This window comes from Canis lupus, chromosome 33, assembly GCF_003254725.2.
Source record: "Canis lupus dingo isolate Sandy chromosome 33, ASM325472v2, whole genome shotgun sequence".
NCBI classification, from domain to species: Eukaryota; Metazoa; Chordata; class Mammalia; order Carnivora; family Canidae; genus Canis; species Canis lupus.
The window spans coordinates 16,561,247-16,574,982 of NC_064275.1; the positions used below are offsets into that span (position 1 = coordinate 16,561,247).

General features: G+C 42.2%; 1 protein-coding gene and 1 pseudogene across 1 annotated transcript in view; both read left to right on the forward strand.

Moving 5' to 3' along the window:
- The window catches only part of PLCXD2 (phosphatidylinositol specific phospholipase C X domain containing 2), a 49,156-nt gene that overhangs the window by 22,082 nt on the left and 13,338 nt on the right, over positions 1-13,736 (forward strand). Inside the window, exons 2-3 of the mRNA XM_025477899.3 lie at positions 6,734-7,194; positions 12,582-12,823. Of these exons, the coding sequence (XP_025333684.1) occupies positions 6,734-7,194; positions 12,582-12,823 (703 nt within the window). The remainder of the gene's footprint in view (positions 1-6,733; positions 7,195-12,581; positions 12,824-13,736) is intronic.
- LOC112641668 (U4 spliceosomal RNA) lies at positions 12,352-12,517 on the forward strand (annotated as a pseudogene).

A 13,736-nucleotide genomic window follows, 5' to 3' on the forward strand; every position in this document is an offset into this window, starting at 1 on the left:
GATAATAGTAAACATACTTCTTATCAAATTGTGGGTTTTTTTTTTCAATTCTTTTAAATACACTTTTCCAAGTCAATGAAGCATGGCATTTTTTTTTCCTCCTGAATAAGAATTTTCTCTGGATTTCATCTCAGATGGGCCAGTTTTAGTGTCAACATATATGCACAAATATACACATAAATGTTTTGATAACTGAGAGAAATTAGTTCCAAAATGCCCCTGTAATAAGTCCACTACGAACGCTCGCTATCTAAACATTTGCTATAACAACTTGTAAATTTGTTTTACCTGAAATTCCCTAGTCAGAAATCTCAGAAATAGTGAATTCAGTCATGTGGCCTAGAAACACCTTTAAGTTTCAGGTATGTCCAGGCGAGAAGATAGAGAATGTGTTGTATCTGTAGCTCAATGGCTCTCCCAGCAGGCCTGAGTTATGTGTTCGTGCTCTCAACTTCCCATGTTAGTGAGTGAGAATGTCTTCTAAAAAAGTGAAAAGCCTGTAAATAAAATAGGTGAACCCAAGAGGCCTGAAAAACGCATACATACGAAGAAAAATAGGAGGTGATAAAGCGTGTTAAGAGAGGCAAACTAACACCAATTTGGTCGTGCCTGTGTCCCTGGGAACTATGCATTGATGGTTTCAAATGTGTGAGAAAATACAGGAAAACTTCTTTAAGTGTTGTTGATTCTAGTATTTGGTGTTTAAAATACTTTATATTATGGAAAGATTCTTTTCTTAGATGGTTATATAGGTGTTTGAGTGTTTTAGTGATATTTGTGAAATGGGTTGGGAAAGGATGGCTGTTTTTTCCATTTCAAATAATGGGCTATATAGGCTTTTGCTCTCCAAAAAAATTGGCTAACATGTTTTAAGAGAAAGGTGGGATATGTTTTTCTATAACTGTTTTTGTATAGAAATCTTTCAAGGGCATGCAATTCTATTAAAAATAGAAAGTTCAAGAATATCCTTGGAACGTTCTCTTGTGTGCTTTTAAATTGGGTAGTCAGTGTATTTATTTATTGAGTTACTGACATAGGAGCAGACTAGAGATAATTTATTATTTTATGTTTATTGTCAGTTTGCACTTAAACTGTAATACTGTGATCTGAACTTCCCCTTTTTGATGTTGGTTCTGGGTGTAACCTAAAATAAACCAGTTGAACTTCTCATTTCATTTTTTCCACTCAACTTCCAAGGCAGATCCCTGAATATATAACTTTAATGAGGTTTCACGACATTATTTAAAAACCAGATAATGTCATCCAAATGGAAGATGACACAAATTCCTTAATAGTGAAATAATAATAGTGTTGATATGTTTGAGTTCATTCTGTTGGCCAGGGACTCTTCTAGGTGCTTACCTGAGTTAATCATTTAGCCTTAACCATGAACCATTGATGTTGGTAATGTTATTATCCTCATTTTACAAATGAGGAAACTGAGGCACAGCATTGCAGTCACATGGGTAGTAAGCAATAGAGCCAGGACTATGAACTTGGGCAGCCTGGCACCAGAGCCCATCCTCTTACCCACTGTGGGAACTCTCCATTTAACTGACTCAGCACAGTGGTAATTTATTAAGTTAGGTCTCAAGCCTCAGCATTCTCCTTGTTAAATTGACATCTTGTAAGCATCAAGTCTGGTCCTTTGGGGCTGAGAAGGCAGAGCAATGACTTCTTGGAGCTAAGATGCCTAGGGGGAATATTTAAAAGATAACTGGAAAAAAAATAAATAAAAAATAAAAAATAAATTAAAAAAAATAAAAAATAAAAGATAACTGGAAAAAGGGAATTGAGTTGGTTCCCAACTCATTAGTGTTTTGGTAGCAGGGATGAGAACCTTCCAGTACTGGGACAACTTATAGATGGGTGTCCAGTGAGAAGCAGTTGCTGAAGGCATTGAGGAACATGTCAGTCAAGGATAAAAAGATGCTCTCTCCCCACCCACCCCCCACCCACCCCGCTTTTGTTCTCATTCCTGTGCTCTCTCAAATAAGTAAGTAAAATCTTTAAAAAAAAAAAAAAAAAAGGATAAAAAGAGGTGCAGGCGGGTGGGAGGATGAGGTAAATGGTGATGTGGATTGCGGAGGACACTTGTAATAATGAGCACTGGGCACTATATATAAGTGTTGAATCACTATATTGTACACCTGTAATTAATTTTACACTGCATGTTAACTAACTGGAATCTAAATAAAAACTCGAAACAGGGAAAAAAGAAAAAGAGGTGCAGGGCCAGAGAGCCAGAGGGCCATTTGACACCTGGGAAGTTCAATCTAGAGTGATATTTCTCAGCATTTTGTTTTTTATCACTAAGGAGTCTTTTTAGCCATTTCTACCCTGTTCACCATGTACCCTCCCTCCACACACAATGATATTTTAATACTAGGTTATACTGTATATCCGTTGAAGATAGATAGATAGATAGATAGATAGATAGATAGATAGATAGATAGATTTTATACATAAAAAGAGCAGGGTTTTTTTCATCCCCAAGAACCAATTTCCTTTTTTTTCCCCCAAGAACTAATTTCTGTCCCTGGGGGGAATTGTCACCCCATTGAGAATGCATAGCCTAGAGGCACGGGAAACAGTGAATGGTGTATGAGTGAATATGAGGTGGGGATGTGGGTTTTAGTGAACCAGCTTGGAGGGGGCCAATGAGCTTCAAAGTTAGAAGGTGTCACCAAAGGCAGTGTAGTATCTAAGGAGGGGCTTGGGGAAGAGATTTTCTTAAACACGTGAGATCAGAAGTTCTTTGACATGGGGTCACCATCCCCACTTCCCCAGTGCCCCCCAGAGGTGTGATAAGGAGTTTCTGTTTCTCCTATTACTCAAATCTTGTCTCAGGCTTCCCCCCTGTGGCTGCAAGTGTGTCACCATATAATCTGAAATGCCACTGTGTTTTAATGAAATGTTCATTTCAGGCTGTGTGATTTGAATTTCCTGTTTTATTTAGAGACCAAGTTCCCAAGAAGCTTGCTTTAAATTCTTTTTTAATTAAGTGAGTTCAGGAAAAAAAAAAAGGCTACTCCTCCAAATTGCAAGAAATAGGTAATGAAAATGCTATAGCTAAAAACCGCTGTGTGCTCACTTGAGATCGACTAGTTCCCAAATAACAAACCTCAGAAAGAATCAAGTAGCAGCTGGTATTCGAGATAAAGAGCAAACTGGTTGGCACTGGTCCTCAGAAGGCCAGCTCATTTTCTTGTATACCTGGTCTCTTCCATAATCTTGTCATCTAATGCTATGTAGAAGAAAAAACATTGAACACACATCTTGCTGACCTCTTCCCATTCAAATCTCTTTCCTTGTGATTTTGCTGCCCCAATGACTTTATTCAGAACTCTGTGACCCAGCCCATATCTTGAGGGCCCTTATTAACCTTAAACTAACTCATTTATTCACTTACTAGAAGGCATGATAAGGAAAGTAAGTTCTCCCAATATTTTTCTTCATCACAAACAAGTAACGGTTATTCAGCTGGTCAAAAGGCAGGAAGCATGAATTCCTGGAATGAAAGGAATGGTGAAGAAACCTTCTGCCAAGATATGGGAAAGGCAGTGACCAGAGTGTAATTTGAAGATTTGAAAATAGCAGAAGACCAACCAGAGAAGGTGATCCCAGAAGTTAGAGACCTTGTTGAGAAAGGATAATCTTCTATTTATGGCAGCAGGTATCAAACCTGAGTGCCCAAGAGGATCACCTGGGAGCTTTTCAAGTTTTCCAGTCTCAACTCCCACCCCAGAGAGATTCTGAGTCTGTGGGTCTGGATGGGGTCTTGGGCACTGATGTTTTTAAAAAGAGAGTATGTAACTCTTCAAAAACACAAAACAACCAATATACAATTGCAAGATAAAACTGCCTCAGATGTACTGTATGAAGAAAGAGGTTTGTAAGCAATCAATTGAAAAATAGTGCATAGCATAAATCTATAGGATTAGGATTTTATTTTTATAAGTATTATTAGCAGATTGGAAAATTTGTAATTAGTCTATGTGCAGAAGAGGGGAGGCTATTTTTATCCCATGTTTTGAAAAAGAAGTAGTTTAATGCACTCAGGCCTGAATGTTACTTCACTCACTCTGTAGGAGGCAAAAGCATCCCAGAAAAATAAAATAAAATAATAGGGCAGCCTGGGTGGCTCAGCGGTTTAGCGCTGCCTTCAGCTCGGGTCGTGATCCTGGAGTCCTGGATCGAGTCCCGCATTGGGCTTCCTGCATGGAGCCTGCTTCTCCCTCTGCTTCTCCCTCTGCCTGTGTCTCTGCCTCTCTCTCCCTCTCTCTGTCTCTCTCTCTCTGCCTCTCATGAATAAATAAATAAAATAAAATCTTAAAAAAAAGAAGAATAGAAAAGCAAACATACTGATAGATGGCTGGCTTTGACTGCTCTAGGTAGGCCTGGCTAGGACGGTGCTGCAAAACATTCTGCAAACAATCTGCTCCGTTGCCCTGTCCTTTCCTGTCAAGGGGACGGAAGGGGGTGGCACTGGGCATAGGATGTCAGAAGGAAAGAGAGGAACTAGAATAAGGAACAAAGAGATGAGACTGAGTGTTCCTAGGGAATGTGCACACCCTCCCTCTTCTGGGGTTGGCCTGGGCACCATGTGTGTCCCTGGGGCCTCATCGCTGTCACATTGCTGCACAACCCTCGGGCACCAAGAAGAGCATTGGAGGTTGTTAGCACATCTCCCTCTGGAGATGAGACTGGGCTCAGCACCAACAAGAGAATACCAGAGGGGCTTTGTCTCTTTCCATGCCTGGATAATGGCTATTCCCTGAGACCCAGGGAAGAATGAAGTTCAACATGCACCTCGCACCCTATCACACACTCAATCCTGAACAGCTGGGCTGCTAGTATAATTTAAAAAGAGAGAACTGGCTGTTCACCATCGATGTATAATGTATTCAGAATAAATCTCTCAATGAGGAGGTATAAAGATTTCCTGTTTCTGTACAAGCCAAAGGAAACAGAGCATTAGGCAAGTATCCTGTGAGTCTCATTAACAGAGACAACCAATACGGAAAATCCAGGGAGACTTGCTCCACATTTCTATTAGTAATGGCAATTTTTTTTTACCTGAAATATGCTAGTAATTTTCTCGCTTGCAGAATTGACATTGCCTAAGGATTAATAAATATGCTTTTCCTTAATTACTGAGCATCCTCCATGTTCTAGAGACAAATAAAATATTGCTGGTCGCCTTTTTTTTTTTTTTTTTTTTACTTCTTTTGCTTCATTTCCAAGAAGATAAAATGGTAAAGCCATCCCAGATTGAATTATTTTAAAAACAATGGAAATAATAGTTATTTAAAACTTAGCCTAAAGAATAACTGATAACAACCAGCCAGCCAGTGTGAATTAAAAATTTTGATTCTAATATGGGTGGTAGTGATTAAGAACAAAGTTGGTAGGGTCAGAACAAGGGCAGTTGCCTGCCAAGTGCAGCCACCTATGCGGAATCCCCAGTGTCAGCCAGTCACAGAGCTAACTAACCATGGAATAATGGCTGCTGCCAAATAGAAGCCAATGACCAATGAAAGATATTTGTTAAACATCCTTTTGACCTCAAGTTACTCCTGAAATATTTTCTCACCATAGTTAGAACTGTGTCTGTTGTGGTCACTTGGATGTTATAACAATAAGATCATCTCACTGTCTGGGAGGATAACTACCCTCTTTTCTTTCAGGCAGAGGAGAGGGAACACCTTTGACCATTTAATAGCAGAATTGGCTTATTAAGATATATGTCCAAAAAGAAGGCCATATAAGTAAGCTGTGTTGAGCTTAAAATGATTTTAAAATTTTAAAAACAGGGATCCCTGGGTAGCTCAACGGTTTAGCCTTCAGCCCAGGGCGTGATCCTGGGGTCCTGGGATCAAGTCCCACATCAGGCTCCCTGCATGGGACCTTGGGGCCTGCTTCTCCCTCTGCCTGTGTCTCTGCCTCTCTCTCCCTCTCTCTCTCTCTCTCTCTCTCTCTCTCTGTGTCTCATGAATAAATAAATAAATCTTAAAAAAAAATCTTAAAAATGATTACCTGATTGTCAAGAAATCATTCCTACTGACTCAGGCTTTCACAATAGTAAAATAGTATGTACAATAGGAGACAAAAAATACTATACATAATAGCAGTTGGGTTTTATAATTTGTTTGTTTAATGCTGCCTTTCCTAGAATGTAAATGCCTGTCCCAGAATTATTGAGTAGGTGCAGGGCTTCCCTTTTTGTTTCACTGACCCCGCGAATAAAGCGAGTATGCGGGCATCACGCAGTCTTCCCTAAGAGATGCTTATGCAACCTCTAGTTTGTCTTGTTATGAAGATTCTTTAGCAAATATCTTTGTTTTCCAGCCATTAATTTATTTCCTCAGAAGAGCTTCCCTGAAATGAAATTCCTAGATCAAGTGGTATGAATATTTTAAAGCTCCTCTTTTGAAACACATTTCTAAGTAGCTCTCCAAAAGGGTATTTATTAATGTACCTTCCACTAGTAATATGTGAGAATTATAGCCGTAGTCCAGGCTTCTGAAGCTGCTAATAAGACCACGTTGCTTTTATTTGTGTTTATGTCTCGTCGGGCAAGCTTGAAAATTTTTGCAAATATTCATTTACATTTTTGTGGGTGCCTTTGCTAGTGGGTGTACTTGCTAATTTTTGTTGCTTCCTCATCAGTCAGCTTCTTTTCCCAGCTCCAGTCTCAGTTGCTTTCCTCCCCCTTTGTTGCCTGGCACAGGCTCCCACGATTCGTTCAGCTACTGGGTAGATGAGAAGTCCCCCGTGGGGCCTGACCAGACCCCAGCCATCAAACGCCTCGCCAGGATCTCCTTGGTGAAGAAGCTAATGAAGAAGTGGTCTGTGACGCAGAACCTGACTTTCCGAGAACAGCTGGAAGCTGGGATCCGCTACTTTGACCTGCGTGTGTCTTCCAAGCCCGGGGATGCCGATCAGGAGATCTACTTCATTCACGGACTTTTTGGCATCAAGGTCTGGGATGGCCTGATGGAGATTGACTCATTTCTCACCCAGCACCCCCAAGAGATTGTCTTTCTGGATTTCAACCACTTCTACGCCATGGATGAGGCCCACCACAAACGCCTGATTCTCCGGATCCAGGAGGCCTTTGGAAACAAGCTGTGCTCAGCCTGCAGCGTGGAGAGCATGACCCTGCAAGCCCTGTGGGAGAAGAAGTGCCAGGTAAGAGGAAACAGACCCGCTTATCAGGGCAAAAACATAACACTTTCTGCCTCTTCTGTATCACCAACTGGAAGGCAGCCCACCCCAGGGCTCTTAGGCTAGAAGGCAAAGATTATTTGGAGTATTAAACATATACACACTGGTTCCTGGGCTCTTGGATAGCTTCAAAGACTCTAAGGTATGTACACTAGTTCCTGGGCACTGGTGAAGTGGGATTAACACCTGCCAAATATTTACAGTGTGTTGGCAGCCTGTGTGAAGCATCTAAATTGACTTTGAATGGCCTGAGAAGCAGCCCAAGGCAACTTCCTGAAGTTGCGCCAATTGGTGATTACCATTTTTTTTTTCCCTCCCATAGAACCTTTTTCTGGTTCCGAGTTCCCCTGGAGATAGGCAGGTCCATCCTGCCTTTAACTCCATGTCAGATAATCCCTGCATTACCTGACAAAGGCACATAAATGATTCAGCTCAGAAGTGTTATATTTTAAAAGACTGTCTTCACAGATTTGGGGTCCTGGTGGGGAGAGAGTGAAGAAAGAGCCCAACAGGTGGAGAGCCTTCCCAGGTCCGATAGTTTAGCAGAGCTCCAAACCTAGGCCTTGAGAGACATACCCAAGAAAAGGAATGTGAGCCTCAGAGAGATGCTGCTCTGATCCCATGGGATGACAGGCTGTGGGACAGGGGAGCTTCAGGAAAAGTCAGCCTCCAGTTTACAGTCTCTTTAAAAAAAAAAAAAAAAGCAATTCCCTTTCATTTATAGTTGGTCACTACTCATAGGTACATGAACCAAAGCATCTTAAAGAGGCAGCTATTTTTGAAGTTAGAGAAGAGCTTTTAATTAAAAATCAACTAAAGATTTTTCATTTGCAAATATTCATTGAACAGTGTGTGCCAAGCACCAGTCCAGGCACTTGGGATAAGTTAGTAAATAAAATAAAGATCCTTGCCTTCATAGAGCTTTCATTCAGGTTGTAAGGAAACAGATAATAATTGCCATAATAAATACATTATATAAAATGCTAGAAAGTGATATGAGCAATGAAAATAGAAAGGCAGGTGTAGTTAGGAGGAACCAGCGTTCTGTGTATTGGAGGGTTGGTCTCAATTTTAAATAAGTTGATCAGGATAGACTTTCGAGGGAGTTAATCATGTGACTGTTGCGGGGGAAGAGCTTTCCCAGCAGAGGAACCAGCCAGTGCCTGACACCTTTGAGGAGAAGCAGAGGCCATGGGCCTGGAGAGCAGAGCAGCGAGAGGAGGTGAGAAATAATGGGTGATGAGGTACGGACTCAGGCTTTCACTCTGAGGGAGGAAGGTTCTGAGAGGGTTCCGAGTACAGGGTGCTGTGTCCTGAATGACATTTTAATGGAATCTCTGTGGCTGCTAGGAAGAAACCAGGGGTAGGAGGGCAGGGAAAGGAGGGAAACCCGTGAGGAGAGCACTAGTGGAAAGTGGAAAGTGGTCAGATTTGGAATCTGTCAGAAGGTAGAGCTAATGGGGTTTTCCACTGGATGGGATTTGGGGTGCGAAAGAAACTGGCTTCAAGGATGACTTCCAGGTTTGGCCTGAGTGATTGGAAACACCAGGTGGTTTTGCACACTTACAAAAGGGCTAATGTCTTTCACTCCATAGAGGCTAATGAGTTAACTCTCAGTCTCTGTTAAAATTTATCTAAACCACTTCTCACTAAAACTTTGTAAATGATATTTTACCAAATATTTATCACACCCTTGCCCCTAAGCCCAGGTTATCTTTTCAGACTCACAGGTCTAATTTGGAGAGGTTTTTTTTTGTCTTAGTGGAGTCTCTCTTACAGTATGAGATAATAGTAATACCAACATCACCTTATCAGCTAACATTTACTGAGCCTTTACGCTGTGTTAGGTACAAGGATTAGCATATTTAGTCCTCTCCACAACACTAGGAGATAGGTGTTCTGTTATCATCCTCATTTTACAGTGAGTAAACTGAGGCACAGAGAAAGTAGCAACTTGCCCGAGAGATCATCGCTAGTGACTGGCCAGAGCCTAGATTGAGTCATAGGCTGTTTGGCTCCCCTGAGTTCCCACAGCTTCTGATGCTATTCCACGGCTGTCCCCTCATCTTGGGGTTTTCACAACTAGGATCATAGATTACGCTAATAAAACACCTCCTCCTTATTCATGAGCCCCTATTATCAGAGGGTCTCTGAGGGCTCGCTGAATGGAGTAATGGGCTAGAGACCGACCTGTAAGTGGGCTTTTGAATTTGGGATTCAGATAAGATTAGATTTGAGTGCAACTAAGCTTGACAATCAGATATAGCTTTATAATTTTATAAATATAAATTTATAAATATAGCTAATATAATTATAGCTTTATAATTTTGCATGCAGATAGTGTCCTGGGTGGACTGCCATGTTGCCTACAAAATTGTTTGGAAGTCTGCAGGAGTAACAGGTATTTTCAGAGATAATGACGAGGGTGGACAGTGAACTTCCAGCAGCAGAGTGATGAGCTATCCATATTTTTAGTAGGGGCTAATCTGTGTGTGTCTTCCAACTACAACTACTCCTACTAAATTTATGAAAAGATTGCAATGACCTGTCAGTAAAAGGGTAGGTGTCATTCATTTGAATTCTAGGATTTCCCTGCTCTTCTTGCTTTCCTGGAGTTGTCCCCTCCATGTCTCTCCTTAAAAAGCTAAACAGAGACCTCACAGTCATCAGTGATCTACTCCCTGCTGGGGGCTAAACTTTAAATATTCATTATATAATGAGCTGCTTTGCTTGTAACCCCCTGAGTATTTTATCACTACAGCTTCATATACTACCATTCAGCCAAATTTCATTTACTCAACGTAACAGTTACATCACAGCTCACTGATAGGTGTACATCGTGGCTATGGGTTTTGAGGTACCATGAATTAGAAGACTAAATCTACGGTTTGGCAGTATTTAGGATCTTGATGAGAAGGTAAGAGTACATAACACTCATAAAATACAAAACAACCGATACACAATTGCAAGATAAAACCGCCTCAACTGTACTATATGAAGAAAGGGGTTTGTAAGCAATTGATTGAAAAATAGTGCATGGCTTCGATCACTAGTCGAGGGGCCTCCAGGAAAGGACCCATCAGAATAAGAGAAGGTTAATCAAGGAATAATTTTCAAGAGAAGTTAGATTTCAAATCTGAGTCTCCGGAGAAAAACTGGACATAAATTGCTGAGCTGGAAGGGGAGAGCGTGTCAGAGAAAAATAGAGCAGAGCGAGGTAGGGAGGCGCATGCAAAACGCGGGCCCTCGGGCAAGAGTTACTGCCCCTTGAAATCCATAAACAACAAACAATCGGTTTGCTAGACTAACCTCCTCCTGTCAACCGAAATTGTCCCTATAACCCTTAGGATCGGATTGTTCAAGAAGGCTCTTGAGGAAAGGCAGAAAGCCCCTGTTGTGCAATTTGTCATTTTTGTACCTTTTCTAAGGCAGCAAAGGGAACAGCACTGACACTGCTCGGGGGCCAGGCAGCTCTGGAGAGGCCCGGACGGGGGAGGCCCCCGCAGCCTCCGGCCTCTCCCGGTCCCTTGTGCAGGACAGCTTGCCTCCCTCTTGGGTGCGGGAGACCCCAGCTTTCCACCTGGCCGATTACACCGCCAGCAGGAAGTCCTCCCAATCTCCCCGGCAATCTGCTTACTATGAGCCAGCGATTAACCTCATTAACACCCGCGTTTACCACCGGCATCATTAGCAGTCAGTCAGACGGGACTCAACACCCTTAGAAACAGCAACTGTTAGCCTGTTGGGTGCATCCAGCCCGCCGCACCCGGGCACCCGGGCTCTGGGCCCGCAGCAGCAGTTAGGCACCTGGGTCGCGGGCTAGACTCACTGGGAACCAGACGCACATGCCGAGCCCTCCTGCTCGGGTGCCTGGGGATTATGCTCTCGGGCCAGCCCGCTGAGGATTGCAGTCCAGGCCGTGTAAGCATGCTGGACATTCCTCCAGGAAGAGATTACTGGCACTTGGGAGCAGGGCAAACGTATTACTTCTAGAAACCTAAGCAGCAGAGCTCTGAATTGGGACAATCAAAATAGCAACTCCCCGTCCCTCGGCTGCCTCCCAGAAACTAATTAATGCTGTGGATGTGGCTTGCTAATTATTTTCAAAATCACCACCAGCCCAGGGAGGTCCCACTGGAGAGACCCATCACCTCCTGGAAGTCTTCCCTGCCTAGAGTAGTGCCCCCCCCCACATCCTCCTGGGAAGGGTTATTTCATTCAGTCGGCTGGCTGGCGTGATTGAAACTCAGGGCACTTCATGATGAGTCCATTGAGTGGGTCTCAACCCCCCAGGAGCGTCAATTGCAGGAGCATAGGAGTCATAACTGGTAGACAGCACTACCGAGCCAGAGCACTCTCCATGGGGGGGTGGGGGGCAGGTGATGTGGGGGTTCAGAGCCCCAAGGGGAGGGGCATGGGTAGGATTTAAGTAGTCTGTGGATTTGGATGGGAAAAATCTACATATTGATCCCTTCCCACTTTTACTGAAAATTAATATACCCATTGGCTATGAGTGAAGACCCTCAGCCACAGCAGTATCGGCTCTACCTGTGGCTGTCCCCATAGCAATCACAGATATTTCCATATCTCGTTTCAGGCATTTGAAATATCATTTATATTCATCATTAACTCAAAATGATGGAACTTATTAGACTTACAACAAAATATTTTTATTTAATGTATTTATTATGAAGCACATACACCAATTTATTACAAGTTTAATAATATTTTGATAGCTATATTTCGGTCTCATCGATTTCCTTTATAATCCTGTCTCTTTATTTGTTTTTTTTTTTTAATTATTTATTTATTTATTCATGAGAGACAAGCAGAGAGAGAGGCAGAGACACAGGCAGAGGGAGAAACAGGCTCCATGCAGGGAGCCTGATGCGGGACTTGATCCCGGGACTCCAGGATCATGTCCTGAGCCGAAGGCAGATGCTCAACCGCTGAGCCAGCCAGGCGTCCCCTGTCTTTTCTATTTGATACATTCATCTAAAACAGTCTGAGAAGGGGTTTGGGATTTTACCATACTTCCAGAAGTGTTCATGACAAAAATAAAGAATCTTCAAGTTCAGACATACACAAGTGCTTAAATCTTTGCTTATTGATTAATATATAAGCTTTGAGCAGTGGCAGTATCATAGCCAATGAGGTTTATCCGAGGCACGATTATTGCTAATTAATATATATATTAATATATATATAATGTGTGTGTGTATACACACATAAAATTCGTGAATTTCTACATGCGTACATTTGTTTGCCTTTCATGTCAGCAATTGGGACAAAGCCATGGAATTAACATTCAGCTTATTTATGAATTGTTCTTTTTGTTTTGAATGTTTCAGGTTCTTATTTTCTATCATTGTCCCTTCTACAAGCAATACCCCTTCCTGTGGTCCGGAAAGAAAATCCCAGCACCCTGGGCCAACACTACAAGCGTGCGCAAACTAATCCTCTTCTTGGAGACCACTCTGAGTGAGCGGGCCCCACGAGGCTCCTTCCACGTCTCTCAAGCCATTCTCACCCCCAGAGTGAAGACCATTGCCCGAGGCCTGGTTGGTGGCCTCAAGAACACTCTGGTTCATAGGTAAGAATTTGCTTCTACCCCACAAGTAAGGTTTGTGGGTTTTTTTTAAGTTTTGAAGAAACTTGTCTTGATTCTTTTATGAATAGACAGCAGTAAAAATCATATAGTTTGAAAATTTTAGGTTGACAGCAAAACAAAAAACCAAAAACTTTGTATTTGAAAAAGCTGTGTATTTGAGGTGGTTTGCTTTAAACGTGGCCAAAGGGCCTCTAAATATTTTGTTAAAATAGATGGTATACTGTAAATACTCTAAACTTTGATGCTAAGGCAAAGCACTGTAAGCCAACAGCAGTATGTTCGCTTCTAGCATGTGACCACATCATGTACTTGCCCCACCTTTACAGTTGGCCCAAATACTCATTTAAAAACCATTAAATGGGGGTGCCCGATGCTACTCCAAGAGCTCAGCCTGTTAAGCAACTGCCTTTGGCTTGGGTCTTGGTCCTGGGTCCTGGGATTGAGCCCTACATCCAGCTCCCTGTTCAGGAGAAAGCCTGCTTCTCCCTCATCCTCTGCTACTCCCCCTTCTTGTTCTCTCTCTCTCTGTCAAATAAATAAAAAATCTTAAAAAAAAAAAAAAAAAAAAACATTAAATGAGACAGCTGTGGTAGGTACTAGGGATTCAGAGGTGCCCTATGAAGGTTTGTCCCTTCCATAGTGACAGTGAGTCCTGAGAAGCAGCTTAGGATGCTACCTAGAGTGCCACAGCTTCAGATACTTCCTCAGAGCAGAACTGATTCTGACTGTACAATTAGGCAAGAGAAGCTCCAGATACTTCGTATTAGATGATGTTCTTTATCCTGGATACCATAAATGATAGGTGTCATCAAGAAAAAGTATGGTGTGAATATCTGTCCATGTATGTGTGTGTGCCTATGGATATGGATAAAGGGAATGTCATACAGACATTTGG